Source organism: Strongylocentrotus purpuratus, unplaced genomic scaffold, assembly GCF_000002235.5.
Source record: "Strongylocentrotus purpuratus isolate Spur 01 unplaced genomic scaffold, Spur_5.0 spur5_scaffold_6, whole genome shotgun sequence".
Taxonomy (NCBI): Eukaryota; Metazoa; Echinodermata; class Echinoidea; order Camarodonta; family Strongylocentrotidae; genus Strongylocentrotus; species Strongylocentrotus purpuratus.
In genome coordinates this window covers 53,253,810-53,268,321 of record NW_022145612.1, presented here as the reverse complement: position 1 = coordinate 53,268,321, position 14,512 = coordinate 53,253,810, and the positions used below count along the sequence as shown (strand labels likewise).

The 14,512-nt window shown below is 38.5% G+C and overlaps 1 protein-coding gene across 1 annotated transcript; it reads left to right on the top strand.

The window, feature by feature from the left end:
• The first annotated feature begins 3,587 nt into the window (after positions 1-3,587).
• Positions 3,588-13,675, top strand: LOC590022 (cystine/glutamate transporter-like). Its single transcript, XM_031000068.1, has 9 exons — positions 3,588-3,750; positions 7,512-7,829; positions 8,288-8,413; positions 8,941-9,040; positions 9,525-9,569; positions 10,770-10,899; positions 11,247-11,350; positions 11,766-11,862; positions 13,354-13,675. Exons 1-9 carry the CDS (start codon positions 3,588-3,590, stop codon positions 13,537-13,539), a joined length of 1,269 nt encoding a protein of 422 aa, XP_030855928.1. The 3' UTR covers positions 13,540-13,675.
• The last annotated feature ends 837 nt before the right edge of the window (positions 13,676-14,512 follow it).

Sequence of the window (14,512 nt, the reverse complement as noted above, 5' to 3'; positions counted from 1 at the left end):
GTTGTATTCAAATAACGGTTAGTGTTTTAAACATTGACTAGCAGCGTTATTAGCAAAACCAGTCCATAGAATGTTTTCATGACTTTCAAGTTGATTGCATTTTTACTTTATTTTTCGTAAACGTTTGGTTTATTGATCACACAGTATAAGAGGATTCCAAAATTAAAATCAATATCACAACTTTGAAAGGATTGTTTATCGTTTGTTTCTAAATCTAACCGACTGTTGAGATGTTGTGTGTAAAGTTACATGTACGTCAATTTTATCCTTCACAATTACACCCAACCCCAAATTTGTCATTTTGCGGCAAATTTTAATATTTGAAGACCTTTATCGATGTTTGTTGGAAAATGACCGGCTAATTTGTCTGCACGTTCGGTCAGAACCCCCTTGAATCAAAAATGATCTGACGATGTCTCTCCTTTCAGCGCCCCCCGTTTCTATCAACGAAAAAAGATTGCTCCTCCCCATAGTTTTTCATTATCTAGGTACGGCAGGGGCGTACGCAGGGGGGGGGGGTTTGGGGGTTCAACCCCCCCCCCTTTGGTATTTCTATGTATGTAAAAAAAAAAAAAAACCCAAAAACCTAATACTCCCCCCCCCCCCCCCCCCCCCCCCTTGGTTTTTTTTTTTTTTTTTTTTTTTTTATTAAAAAAACAAAAAAACAGAAAAACAAAAAATTATACCCACGGCTAACCTAAATAAGGTGACCTTACCCCCCCCCCCCCCCCCTCAAAAGAAAAATGTCAAATTTTGAAATTTCGAGACCAAAAAAAAGAAAAAGTGTCCGTTTGTATAAAAGAGCTGCGATTTATTACAAATAATTTGGAATTTATATCAATCGAAACTCTGTACTAAAGAGATAGGCGAATCATTTGCAAACTCTTTGTAATCAGTTTCAGCTCTAGTATAAAACGGGCCCTGTATGGGGATGTTGTTAACGATCATGGCATTTATGGAAGATTCTAAGTATGTATAATATATATATCTCTTTTCCATCTCTCATTTCTATCGCCTCTCTCTCTCTCTCCCCCCCCCCCCCCCCCCCCCCCGTCTCTCTCTATCTCTCTCCCCCTCTCTCTCTCTCTCTCTCTCTTTCTCGCTTTCTCTCTCTCTCTCTCTCATTGACTTTGGTAAAACCAAATACCAATAATCAAAGGTCATAACAACACATATTTTCAAAAAACTTCAAAAACCTATGAGGGGGTAGTCACTTCCGTCAACGTCACCCCTCTCGTCCATTATGCTCCCTCGCACTACCGTGCTGAAGGGGGAGGGGGTTGGGGACAGTTGCTCCAAAAAATATAATTCAAAGGTGGTTTATTTCTAATTCGATACCACTAATTTACAAATGTTGCTGAAATGGCATGATTTTTCCGGAAGCTTCAAGGGCCCTAAAGCGGGGCCCCTGATTGCTCATCTGACCATGCCTAAAACCCCTGAGATTGTGGGGGCTCCGCTCCTAGACCCCACTCCAATTGGTGACCTGCATGCCAGTGTCACAAATAAGATATCAAAATATGCTTATCTGACCGTAATCAAAGGCCTCAAACCCCTGAGCTTCCAGAGGCCCCTGGACCCGACGCCAATTACGCTCCACTTGCTTCCCTCGCTTTGCTCTACCTGATCGTAAATACTTTAGCCCCCCCCCCCCCCCCACCACCACCACTTTGAAAAACGATCCGCGGGGCCTGCATGTAACATGTAAGGGTGGTGGTGATGCAGATTTTTTTTCTGCCCCCCTCAGTACGCCACTGCTCCCTCGCCCATCGCATTTCGTCCCCCCCCCCCTGCCCGGTCATGAAAAGAAATCGCCGCCCCTGCATCGTAGCCATCGTATAATGAGCCATTTCTTGAGTCTGAGTTAACAGTTAACAAGGTCACCTTTTCTATTCTAAAGCAAAGAATCACTGTGAATAATAAGTCAGCAATTGTCTTTTTGACTGACTAACAATATCAGGTAATATGATTCAAGGTAACGCTGGATATCACTTTTTGATAGGAATCTATCGAATGTGGGTATATATTTTTTTAATGCACTGTATAAACACCCCGATGATTTTTACTCTATGGAACAATTTCTTACACTCGATATATAATATATCGGCAACTTTTATGACAGGACGATCTTTTACAGGAAATTTTTAGTCAAGTTATTTATTTTGGTAAATCTGTCGAAGGTTGGTGCTAGGTGAACTTGATTTCAAAGTCGGTATAGGCATCAAATTATTATTTTCAGGTCAGCAACCCTTACTTTACAAATGTGTGCTGTATATTATCCAATCAGAGGAGCAATGAAACGCATGTTAAAATAACATTTCCAATTTTATGAAGCTGTTCTTTGCCATGTTTACCATTACACCTCGGTAGGCCGATGCCGCCTTTCCCCCAAATGACACTAGTGCTCCCTCAATGGTTGGACCCATGCTGCCCCAAAGCCCCCCAATTAAAGGTAATACAAAGTTTTTGGAAATTTTGAAATTGGGTGAATAGTGACTCTTTACAATTTTGATATATTTGGATGCCCCTGTGGATGTATCATAAGCACTAGGAAATTTAAGCCCCTACAGCTATTTTGCTTTCGAGAAAAAGTGAATATAAAATTTTACCGGTGCTCCTGGTAAATTTTGATAAATTTCAAATAGCACATACGGCCGTACAATGGTAGCTGCGACCATGAAAATCTCAGAATATGTAGTTGTGATATATAAATTTCCGAACGGTAATAGCTAATCGGTCGATTTTAGTCAAGAAACGTTGTTTTATAGTCATGACCCCATAACAAAACTTTGTATTACCCTTAACAACTATCGAGTAATTATAACCACCCACAATCACTTGGGAGTTCCATAAAAGCATTAACAGGGTTTTATTACAACGCACTTTATAACCGTCGCATACAATTCGTACAACTTTGATGGCGGTACGTGACTTTCTTTTAGGGGTAGTCGTTGTCAATTCTCTGTGAAATTGATTTCAAAGTCTGAGTGTAGTGATGAGAGTCAGAAAGGACTTAGATCATGTACTTTAAACACAGAGTTAATGCCCTCATGGTTCTTAACAGACCGATTTCTTTTCATTTATTGGTCTTCTTTAAAGCAGATTAGTCTATTTAGATCAATAGCTCCTGCTTTATACGAGAAAGTTCGGTACGTTCGTTTGATGTCAGAGAAGCAATAAACGCTCGTACAAACACGACAAATAGGTTTGCCGAGTTATGGAAGCTATTCAAACCAATGGCGTAGTTCTAGGTATACCAACCCCATCCCTATCGAATGGCGAGAAACAAAAGAGAAAAATAATTATCAAGCGGGTAAAGGCGACGTAAATATAGGAGATTATGCACCCCTACCTATAACAGTCTTGTCCATTATTATTAGCATTTCATTCACCTGTTAACACCGGTGCCGATCATTGAAATGGCTTTCGTGCCCCCCCCCCCCCCCCCAACCTCATTGCCTGGACTCACACGACGCCACTGATTAAAACAAAAAAAGTATGAACATAATCTGCAATCACTTGGAGCTCCTCAAAAAGCATCACGAATCCAACTACAATAGTCCATCCCTATCGGAAAAGGACACGCAATGTCTATAAATCGCCGTTTGTCATCATCGCCATCGCCATCGGTTGTCGAACACGGCGGTGATAAAGACGGTGTCAGACTGATTCGTCAAATGACTTTAATCGACTGTATTTCCATAGTGATTGGTATAATCATAGGCGGAGGGATCTTCATATCTCCAAAAGGTAAATATTGTATCGGCCTATCCAATATTTAGAATGGGAAAGTTTTTAAACACAAATTTTAAAATATGTTGCTCTAATGTCCGCTGCACACAAGGCGTTTTTATTTCTAACGTAGGACAGCATGAACCTCTTTGGCGATCTTTGAAGCGCCATTTGACTGCAAATTGAACTGTGCAAAATTGGGTTTGCTTCCAGTTACTGAGTTAGGTAACGAAAGACACATTGTGTACAGTTTAATGGGCATCATACGATATATTTTCGATAAAATCTATTTACAATAATTCTGTTTTATTTTATTTTCAAAGAAGAACAGAATAACAAGAGAGGTATGACCAGAAAACCGTGGATGCTTAAGATGCTGCACTCCTCGGTTATGAAGTATGATTTTCGATAAATCTATTTACGTTAATAAGACGCTTGAGAGCTGAATTATTACAGTCGAGTAAGGGTTTCTGTTAAGTAATTAAATAGTAAATATGTTTATTTAGACTATCGCCAATGAATGCATTCACTATCTTATTCAATACCTTTATCCAGTAGCGGATCCAGGGGGGGCGGGGAGCCCGCCCCCCCCCCTGGCAAAAAAAAAGAAGGGAAAAAAAAGGGGGGGGAAAGAAGGAAAACAAAAATAAATAAAAGGAAATAAAAGGGGGAAAATATCAAAGGTATCAAATATGCTCATCTGACCGTAATTAAATGCCTCAGACTCCTTGAATTCCGGTGGCTCTTCCCCCTGGACCCCACCTAGGACCCTAAGGCGGACGACTGGATGCTAATCTGACGGTAATTTAATGCTTAAAACCCCTGAGTTTCTGGGGTCTCGGCCCCCTGGACCTCGCGCCAACTAGTGTCCTGCCAGTGTTACAAATAAGATATCAAAATATGTTCATCTGGCCGTAATTTGATGCCTAAAACCCATTGGCTTCTGGGGGCTCCGCCCCCTGGACCCCACGCCAATTAGTTACTTGCCAGTATCACAAATAAGGTATAAATATGCTCATCTGACGTAATTAATTGCCTAAAGCTCTGAGCTTCCGGAGCTCTGCCCCCCCCCCCCCAATAAGTTACCTGCCAGTATCACAAATAAGGTATATTTAGAGTCATCTGACGTAATTAATTGCCTAACACCCCTAAGCCTCCGGGGGTCCGCCTCCTGGACCCCACGCCAATTCGTGACCTGTCAGTGTCACAAATAAGGTATAAAAATATGCTCATCTGACCGTACGTACCTTATTGCCGAAAACCCCTGCGCTTCCGGGGGCTCCGCCCCCTGAATACCACGCCAATTCGTGACCTGCCAGTGTCACAAAATAAGATTATTCTCATCTGACGATAAATTGATGTATAAACCTGAGCTTCTGAGGGCTCCGCCCCTGGACCCAACACCAATTTGTGTCCTGCCAGTGTAACAAATAAGGTATAAAAATATGCTCATCTGACCGTAATTTATTGCCTCAAACCCCTGAGCTTCCGGAGGCTCCACCCCCTGGAACCCACGCCAATATGTGACTTGCTAGTGTCACAAATAAGGTATAAAATTATGCTCATCTGACGATAAATATTAATGTATAAACATCCAAGCTTCTGAGGGCTCCGCTCCCTGGACCCAACACCAATTTGTGTCCTGCAGTGTCACAAATAAGGTATAAAAAATATGCACATCTGACGGTTATTTATTGCTTAAAACCCCTGAGCTTCCGGGAGCTCCGCCCTCTGGACCCAACACCGATTCGTGACCTGACAGTGTCACAAATAAGGTATAAAATATGCTCATCTGACCATTATTTATTGCCCAAAACCCCTGACCTGCCGGGGCTACGCCCCCTTGACCCCACGCCAATTGACATGCCAGTGTCACACAAAATGTATACAAATTATGCTCATCCGACGATAATTTGATGTATTAAACCCCTGAGCTTCTGAGGGCTCCGCCCTGGGAAAAAAACGTATAAAAACACGTCAATTTTACCTTTTTTGATATACCCACACACCCCCCCCCCCCCCTGGCGTTCAAATGGGGGGTTAGCTATTTTTCAAATTTTCGAGGGCCAAACAAAAAATTAGTGCTTACTACCCCCCCCCCCCCCTAAATTTCAAATTGATTTCAAATTTGGGCCCCCACCCCTAAAAAAATCCTGGATCCGCGCCTGCCTTTATCATGTTATGATAATTATTCTCTCTGTCTTCCTTCAATTGTCCTTACTTCTCCGTTCTTTACTCCGCATCAGCTCTCTTTCCCTTTTCTCCCAACTTTACATTCCCTTTTCCTCTATCCACTTATGTATTTCGATTATTACTGTTTCCTGATTTGTTTTTAAAACTCATAATGGGACAGTTGAGTTCTAAGTCCGAAAATGCCTTTAAAGTACATGGTTAAGGCTCTTATTCTAACTTATGACATTTCTAGCGCCCTTGCTATGAAGGTAATTTTAGACCCCAAAATATGTGAAATTTAGACAATACGATCATACCAATCCAGCTCCACTTTAAAAAAATACGGTGACCATTGATTAATTAACTAATGAATAATAACATTACACGGGCCGGCTGATGATTGTGCGTATATAACCAACAATAAAAAGCCAACAAAACCTCAATATTGGCATTGACAGGCCCGAATTCACAAAGCAAGGTTTGAGCTCAGACCAAGGTTTGAGCTCAAACCTCCTTTTGTTCTTTACAAACCAGGTTTGTAAAAAACGCGTAAAACGCGTCATATGACGTACGAAAACCTTTGTGAATTCGGGCCATAAGGTCTTATCTCGTTTTTTCAACTGTTGGTTCAAAATTATCGAATATTATTTTGTGGGGCCCCGCAAATATCAGAAATGGTTATATTTATGGATATTTCAGCCGTCTCTGAACCGATTTTTGATCAAACAAAGATAATTTTTGTCATTTGAATTATTGTATGCTCTTTCAAATTTGACACTCAGTTTTTCATCTTACACAAAAATTGTTTAGCGCCCTCTATACCAAAACTCAACTATCCCTTTAAGCCATCACGCCGTGAGGCTCCTGCCTTTCCAAAATTATTACACTGGTCATAGCCGAGCGACCAAATAATTATGTACCAGTCATTATCTGAATAAAGATTGACAAATGTGGATTAATGTCTTGCAAAAGGACGTTGGTCCCGGGCTTGGTTTCGAACCCTCAACCATTTGAATAAAAGACAAGTGAATAATTAAACCACTTTAGAAATTTAAAAATTATCTAATTTGTTATGTCTTGAATTGTTCTGTCTTTGTTTGTCAACAGGAATGGACCCTGCATACATTTAATTTTATCACCCGTAACTGAAACCAACACACAATTAATATCACGGTATTAGTCTCTTTTTATTCCACCAAGCTAAATGTTTGCACCTTGCACAAATGCACTTCACAAAACGAAATATTTCACTAAATTTGTTTTGTTATTTTCGCTCAAAATTAATTCAGCCATGCTCACTCTTAATCACTTCAATTATATCTCATTTAACATCGAATACAATGCAGTTGCATGGGTTGTTCTTTTATTTCGTTAACTCAGCAGAGGCCACGGTCATGTTCAAGCATTTTCGCTTACGACATGTGGTCTCCTGCTTTTTCCTTTTGTATGAAACTTTTATTTTAACTAGAAACAAATTTTGTCAAACTTACATGTTATTCATTATATTCATTTGTATGTTTCTTTGTATTGATATGAAAAAGTGAAAATAAAACAAAACAAACAAAACAAACTTCAAAAAGATCTTGTTCTATGATTTTGTTAAACAGGTGTATTAGTCAATACTGGGAGCACTGGATGGGCGTTGGTGGTGTGGGTGTTATGTGGAGTAATGTCCATGTTTGGAGGACTCTGCTATGCTGAGCTGGGTACAACTTTCACCGTATCAGGAGGAGACTTCGTGTACATCCTTGATGCTTTCGGACCAGTTCCTGCCTTTGTTCGCATATGGACTAGGATTGTGGCTGTCCGGACTGGCTCGAGGGCGATCAACTCGGTCTCTTTCGCGTATTACGTCCTTTTACCTTTCTACATGGGATGTGAGGTCCCATTTGTAGTTACTCGACTCATAGGAGCAGCACTTCTTGGTAGGTAGGGCCTATTTCCCTCGTTTATGAGGACATCTAATACGAATTATTAATTGTTGATTTAGTTTATAATGATACTTGATTTTTCATTGGTTACCGCTGTTATATTGTTATCACCAGGGGGGCGTTTCATGAAACAATTAGTCGATGGTTTTCACCGACTAATATCATTTTCACCGACAATTATATTGTCACCAACTATTTTTCAGGCCTCTGATTGGTCAAATTCAGTCAGTGCTGACTAAATGTAAGTGATCATTCACCACCTCTTTAAGACAACAAAAAAAATACTACAAAAAGTTTAAACCTACCATTGTTTTTGTGGTGTTTCTTGTCTTCTCCTTGATGCTGGCGACTGAATCTGCGTGCGCGCATAATCAGCATATTAAATGAATATGTATAAAAATGTTGCCGTAACAGTATGCATAAATTTAACAGTTAGCTCCCATTTTTTACAGTGTTAATCGTTATCATCAACTCCCTAAGCGTTCCACTGACACGTAAGATCCAAGTTGCAACATCCTTCTGTAAAGTGTTGGGTCTTATCGCAATCGTCGTTGCCGGTGTTTACCAACTTATAAAAGGTGAGTAATAAACAAACTTGTGTGTACTTTAACAAAATATCTTATCAAATACCAAACACCAGGGGCTAAGAAAAAATTGCCTTGGTCTTTTGCCCCCCCCCCCCCCCAAAAAAAAAAGAGTGTGAACTTGATCAGGCATCGCTAAAATCGCAAACAAATTATTTCCACAATATTCTTCGGGTTCGAAAGAAAAAGTTTGAACCTCTTCCGACGAATTTTAAAATATAACGGCCATTTATTTTCTCTTATGACTGCAAAGTTAGTCCGACCTCCGATTTCAAAATGTTTTAGGAACACTGCTATGCAGTATCAGTTGTCCGAACACTTTAATATCGCAAGACAACTTGTAGAAAATTGAAACAATAATTTTTGAAATTTAAAATTGTTCTTTTTCAATTTTTGATATATTACTTTGTAATGTCCGATTTACTATTCTGTGATCTTATAAATAAATGTCAGTATAAAAATATAGGTTACAAACTTTGTTTATGTACATGTTTCATTTTGTCTGATTTCATTACAAACAGGTAATACATCGAATATAGAAACCGCATTCTCTGAAGGGTCTATAAAATGGAAGACATTACCTCTTGCCTTCTACTCTGGACTCTACGCTTACTCCGGATGGTCAGTAGTTCATTAATACTTTTCTTTTTGGGGCAAGATAATTTGTCAGTATCACTTCAAATGTTCTGCTCTTCAATTTTGTTTTGAAAATTGGTTAGCAGAGTATGGGAGCACTCCTGTACAATCATGTGTTTTCTTTTAAAATGAGCTTCAAAATAAGAGAAACGGAATTTTCACTACTTGTCTTTCCTAATCAATAGTACCCCTTTTTCACATGATTGTGTTTTCCTTCACTAGACCTATGTTTTATGTTTTTTAAATCCCAGTATACTCCCATTTATGATCATGAAATTATCTTCATAAACACTGATAACGCATAATGATCAGGTCCTTCACATTATTGATTATTGTTATGTACAACAAACCTACATCATATTCATGCAAGTATCAATCATTCAAAACACACCTGAGAAAGGAGTATTTATAATGTCAAGGAAAAAAATGATGTTGTTCTAAGCATTTCTTCCTTTTCCTATCACAACAGGGAATTTCTTCCTTCGATAGCTGAAGAAATCATCAACCCAGGAAGGTAAGAAAGAGACGTTTTTAGGAAGGATTTGAGGGGGTATATTATGCAAAATATTAATCGGAAACAATGGGGGTAACCGTTCCCTCCGTCCCCTTCCCCATCCGTCGACGTCAATGAGACAAAAATAGTTTGACGTGAATCGTATGAGAAGCTTGAAACGGTGAAATAAGGACTATAAACTTTAATCCCGGCTATCAACTCGTAGTTGGAAAGAAACCGCTGCAATTTGTATTCGCTACAGATAAAGTACATGAAATTATAAAATATTTATTTAAAGATTTTTTTCCTTCTCACCCAAATATTGCCCCGGCGCGGGACTAATATCCTTTGGTGAGACATTAATCTAAATTTGCCACTCACCACCCAGGGTACAAACGGGTATACCGGTAGGAAGAACAATGCCTGAATGCTGTGAGCACCGAAATCGGTAGCCTAGCCTAGTGATATCTTGAGCACCTTGCATGGTAGTCCAGAATGTGGCCGGTTCTTTAGATTCCCTAAACTTGATCAAAGCCGCCTGGGACCCGTTTAACAAAGCTTTTTTTCAATGACACATGACAAAATTCAGTGACAAAATCTGTCGATAACCAATCAGAAGCAAGAATTTCAGTAGCTTATAACAAAAAGTGTCATTTGTCACTGATGAAAAGTTTTGTGAAACGCCCCCAGGGCCCAGCCTATGACTTAAATATAAGGATCACACACCATCTTCGGCTGGCAGCGAGTAAGTAGGGAGAGGTCGCATTGCGTTGGTGTGAATATGACGGACAAAGAAAGCGGACAAAATATACAGTTCCTCAGGTAGATAAAGGGACATCACTTCACTGCTTTTATGTAAAAATGTGTAGAACAGGTGATACATGTATCACCTGTTCTACACATTTTTACATAATAGCAGTGAAGGGATGTTCCTATGTCTACCTGAGGAACTGTATATTTTGTCTGCTTTCTTTGTCCGTCATATTCATAGTGGGTGGAGATCAAAATGAAATCGCCCATATTTTGGACTACTTGCATGGTGGATAACTATTATGTGCGCAATAAAAAAATATCCAATATCAGTATTGTACAATAAAATAATGATTAAGAATTAATAACTAATTCAAAAAAACTATAGATAATATAGATAATATTGACTCATCAATCTAATTGTTACATCTGAATGAAATAAAAATGAATTCTCTTCTTGTTCTTGTTCTTGTTCAGGACAATTCCTCTGGCGATTATAATATCAGTCGCCTTCATCACATTTGTTTACGTGCTCGCCAACATTGCTTACTTCAGTGTGCTTAACTCAACCGAACTCCTCGCTTCCAGCGCTGTTGCCTTGGTTAGTTTGTACCATTGGTTTTTCTGTTTGTTTGTTGTTTTTGTTGTGTGTATGTGTTCCTTTTACCATTTTTTTTATCTTTTGTCTTTTGTTTATTTTTTCCTCTATTTTCATTTTCATTTTGTTAGTCGATTTGAATCATAAAAATTATCAAGACTATCATCGCAAAGTCCGGGCACAAAGTATTGTCGCACATTTTGTCGTAATAAAAAACAAGTTCTAAATAATTTATCGGTCAAAAAAATCGGCAAATTTTAGTGACATCCCTTCCCGTTTACTCCCGTTTACTCCAAACATTCTGGTGATGTCACTAAATATCAATACAATTCAATTCTCTTGTACACCAGGACTTTGGTCAGCGTGTTTTCGGAAACTGGTCATGGATTCTGAGTGTTATAGTTGCTATATCTATAGCAGGCAACTTGAACGGTGGAGCTATCACTTTTGCAAGGTACGAGTAAGCAATAATAATGGTACTGAATATGTTTTATTACTATATAGTTTATCTTTTTTTTTATTAATTTAGTATATTGTTTTATCCATATTAGTCATCATTTTATAGTTTCAACATGAAAGTTTCCACTCACCTTGAATAGGCCTATATACTAAAAAGAGCACAAGCATATTTCAAAAGGTAACGACATTCTTTCCACCAATAACTTTCATCACCCCTTCTAACCAACCAACCAACCAACCAATAACAACTATCATAACTACTATCTCTATATTATCAGTGTTCCTTCATTTTCAAGTGCAATACTACTTTATTTATTTTTTTATTTTTTTGGAATTATACGATACATTTGAATACTAAAACAATACTTCTCATTCGCTAGATCATTGCCCTTTTTTTCTTTTCCAAATAGAACCCTGTTGGTAGCATCACGTGAAGGACACATCCCCCAAGTCATATCAATGGTACACATAGATCAGAAGACACCCCTCCCTGCTGCTGCAAGTCTGGTAAATCATCCTCCAACAATTACCTTCAATTACACCACAAAAAGCAAAGCCTTCAACGGCGGATCAATATAACGGGTGGGCACCCCCCCCCCCCCCCCCCCAAAAAAAAAAAAAAAAAAAAAACACACACACACACACACAACCTGGATTATGTTCACTAAGAAAATTGGGCCTCCTAATTATTGCGCCCTAAAAATATATAGGTAACGGTATTAGACCCACGAAGGCACCTACAATATGATAATCTTGTTACTTATAGTTTTATAGTATACCCTTGTATATTATTACAAAGACAAAAAACATATAGAGCTTACAGGCTATTTGATGTTAGTTGTAATACGACTCTAAGAATCAAAAATGACATAGTCAAATTAAATTGTATCTAGACAATATATACAGGGTATGACCCCAAGTACGGATTTTACCGGCTGTAACGTTTCTTTATTTTATAATATTTTATAAAGAAATAAAGAAGACAAATCCTATCAAGTCCTAAACGGTAATCGAATATAATTAATTACAGTGCATGTGTAACAATTAGTAACAGAAGAGTTTGTGTTTTAATCATGAGAAGTTAATTTCATAATTATTAATGCAGGAAACCGTTAATGCTCTATAGACAAAATTCATGACACGTTCTATCTGGATCGAACATAGTAGGCGAGGTCTTGAAGCTTGAAATCGCTTTTATATAGGAATTTTACCAGTTCTTATTTCTTGCTTATATAGTTACCTATCAGCATAATAATGCTGGTAAGCGGAGATGTCAGCAATCTCATCAACTATACTGGTTTTGCCGGCTGGTTCTTTACTGCCTTAGCCTGTGCAATCATCCCATATTATAGATGGAAGTATCCAGACCTTAAACGACCCTTTAAGGTACGTATTTTGTAATAAAATGCTTATAGTGTTGCAAGTATACGATCCAGTAAAATAAATTGGGCAGTTCGTATTTCTATATCATTTTTGTTGACGTGTTTTTGTGTGTTTAGGCAGTGGATATGATGTGATCGGCAAACATATTGAGGAACGTGATCGGCATCATTGCCATCATCATATCTTTCCTTTTTGTCTTCTTCTATTTTGCTTCCTTTTTTCTTCTTCTTCTTCTTTTTCTTCTTCTTCTTCTTCTTTTAATCGATGTCATTGTCATTATTATAATTGTAATTATTTTTAGTGTTATTATTGTTATCATTATTGTTATTATTATTATTATTATTATTATTATCATTATTATTATTATTATTATTATCATCATCATCATCGTTATTATTATCATTATTATTACCATCATCATAATTGTAATTGCTAGAATTTATACTGTGATCATCAGCATTCTCAAGATTATAATTATCATCATTGTTACTGTTGATGTCTTTATGAGTATCGTATTTGCACACAGAGAGAATGCATTCATAAGTATATCACATCACTCGATCGTTTTTAGAAGATGGGATATTAAAGTTTAAAAGTCTTTTCATATCCTAACAGGTTCCTCTGGTAATACCAATCATCTTTGTATGTTGTGCACTCTTCCTGGTGGGTATGTCTGTCTACAGCAGCCCTGTAGACTGTGGAATAGGTTTAGCCATCACTCTACTCGGGATACCAGTCTACTATGTGGGCGTGGCATGGAAGAACAAACCTAAATGGTTCACAAATGCAATGGGTAAGTAAAATATGTACTTAGTAGTCTAGTGTGGATCCACACGTTGTACTGATCGGCCAATGGATCTCAGCCATGCGAGAGATCAAAGCGATGGAATGGGGATACGAGAGGGAGTCTTTTTCTTTTATCATCACATTCTTTCCCCATTCCCCCTTCTAATTTAACCATCACCCCTCCCCCTTTCCATCTCCTTCTCTCTCTCTCTCTCTCTCTCTCTCTCTCTTTCTTTCTCTCCCTTCGCTCGCTCTCTCTCTCTTCGCTCTCTCTCTCTCTCTCTCTCTTCGCTCTCTCTCTCTCTCTCTCTATATATATATAATATATCCCTACTCTCTCTATCCGAGTCCCTCTCCCCCTCTTCCTTCCTTATCTCTCTCTCCCTCTTTTTACTATTTTGTCATTTTCGATTGGAGGAGGCACATGCCTCCCGTGCCTCTTTATGAGATACACCCATTTTAGTCTTAAAAAAGCAGTTATAAAGCAGTCTTGTCCATCCCATAATGTACATTGATTATTTTTTATTCGGTTTGTTTTTACAGATAATCTGACAGTATTTTTGCAGCAACTCTTAATAGTTGTTCCACAAGAAGATGAGGAGAGGAAGGAGAGAGTTCAATCTTAGACTGAATAGAGTGATGCTTATAGGAGAAGCGTTCAGGAGGCGGGGGGGGGGGGGGGGAGCGTCTTTTCGGAAAATGTTGTCCCGTCGGAAAGTTTGTAGAACAAAAAAAAAAGATAAAATGAATGGACTAACAGTTGACCTGTGTTAGAACGATTAATTGAAAATCTTTCGCTCTGTCGCTGCACTCTCTTGCATAATTATATATGATTTGAATGAGAAAATGTGTAAACCATTGGTAGGCCTATGCCAAAAGACCGAGGCTTTTATTTCGGGAATACAACATTTTTTCAGTAATCTATTAGACCCCCCCCCCCCCCCCAAAAAAAAAAAAAGAATTAAAGGAGTGTCTCAAATGGATGAAA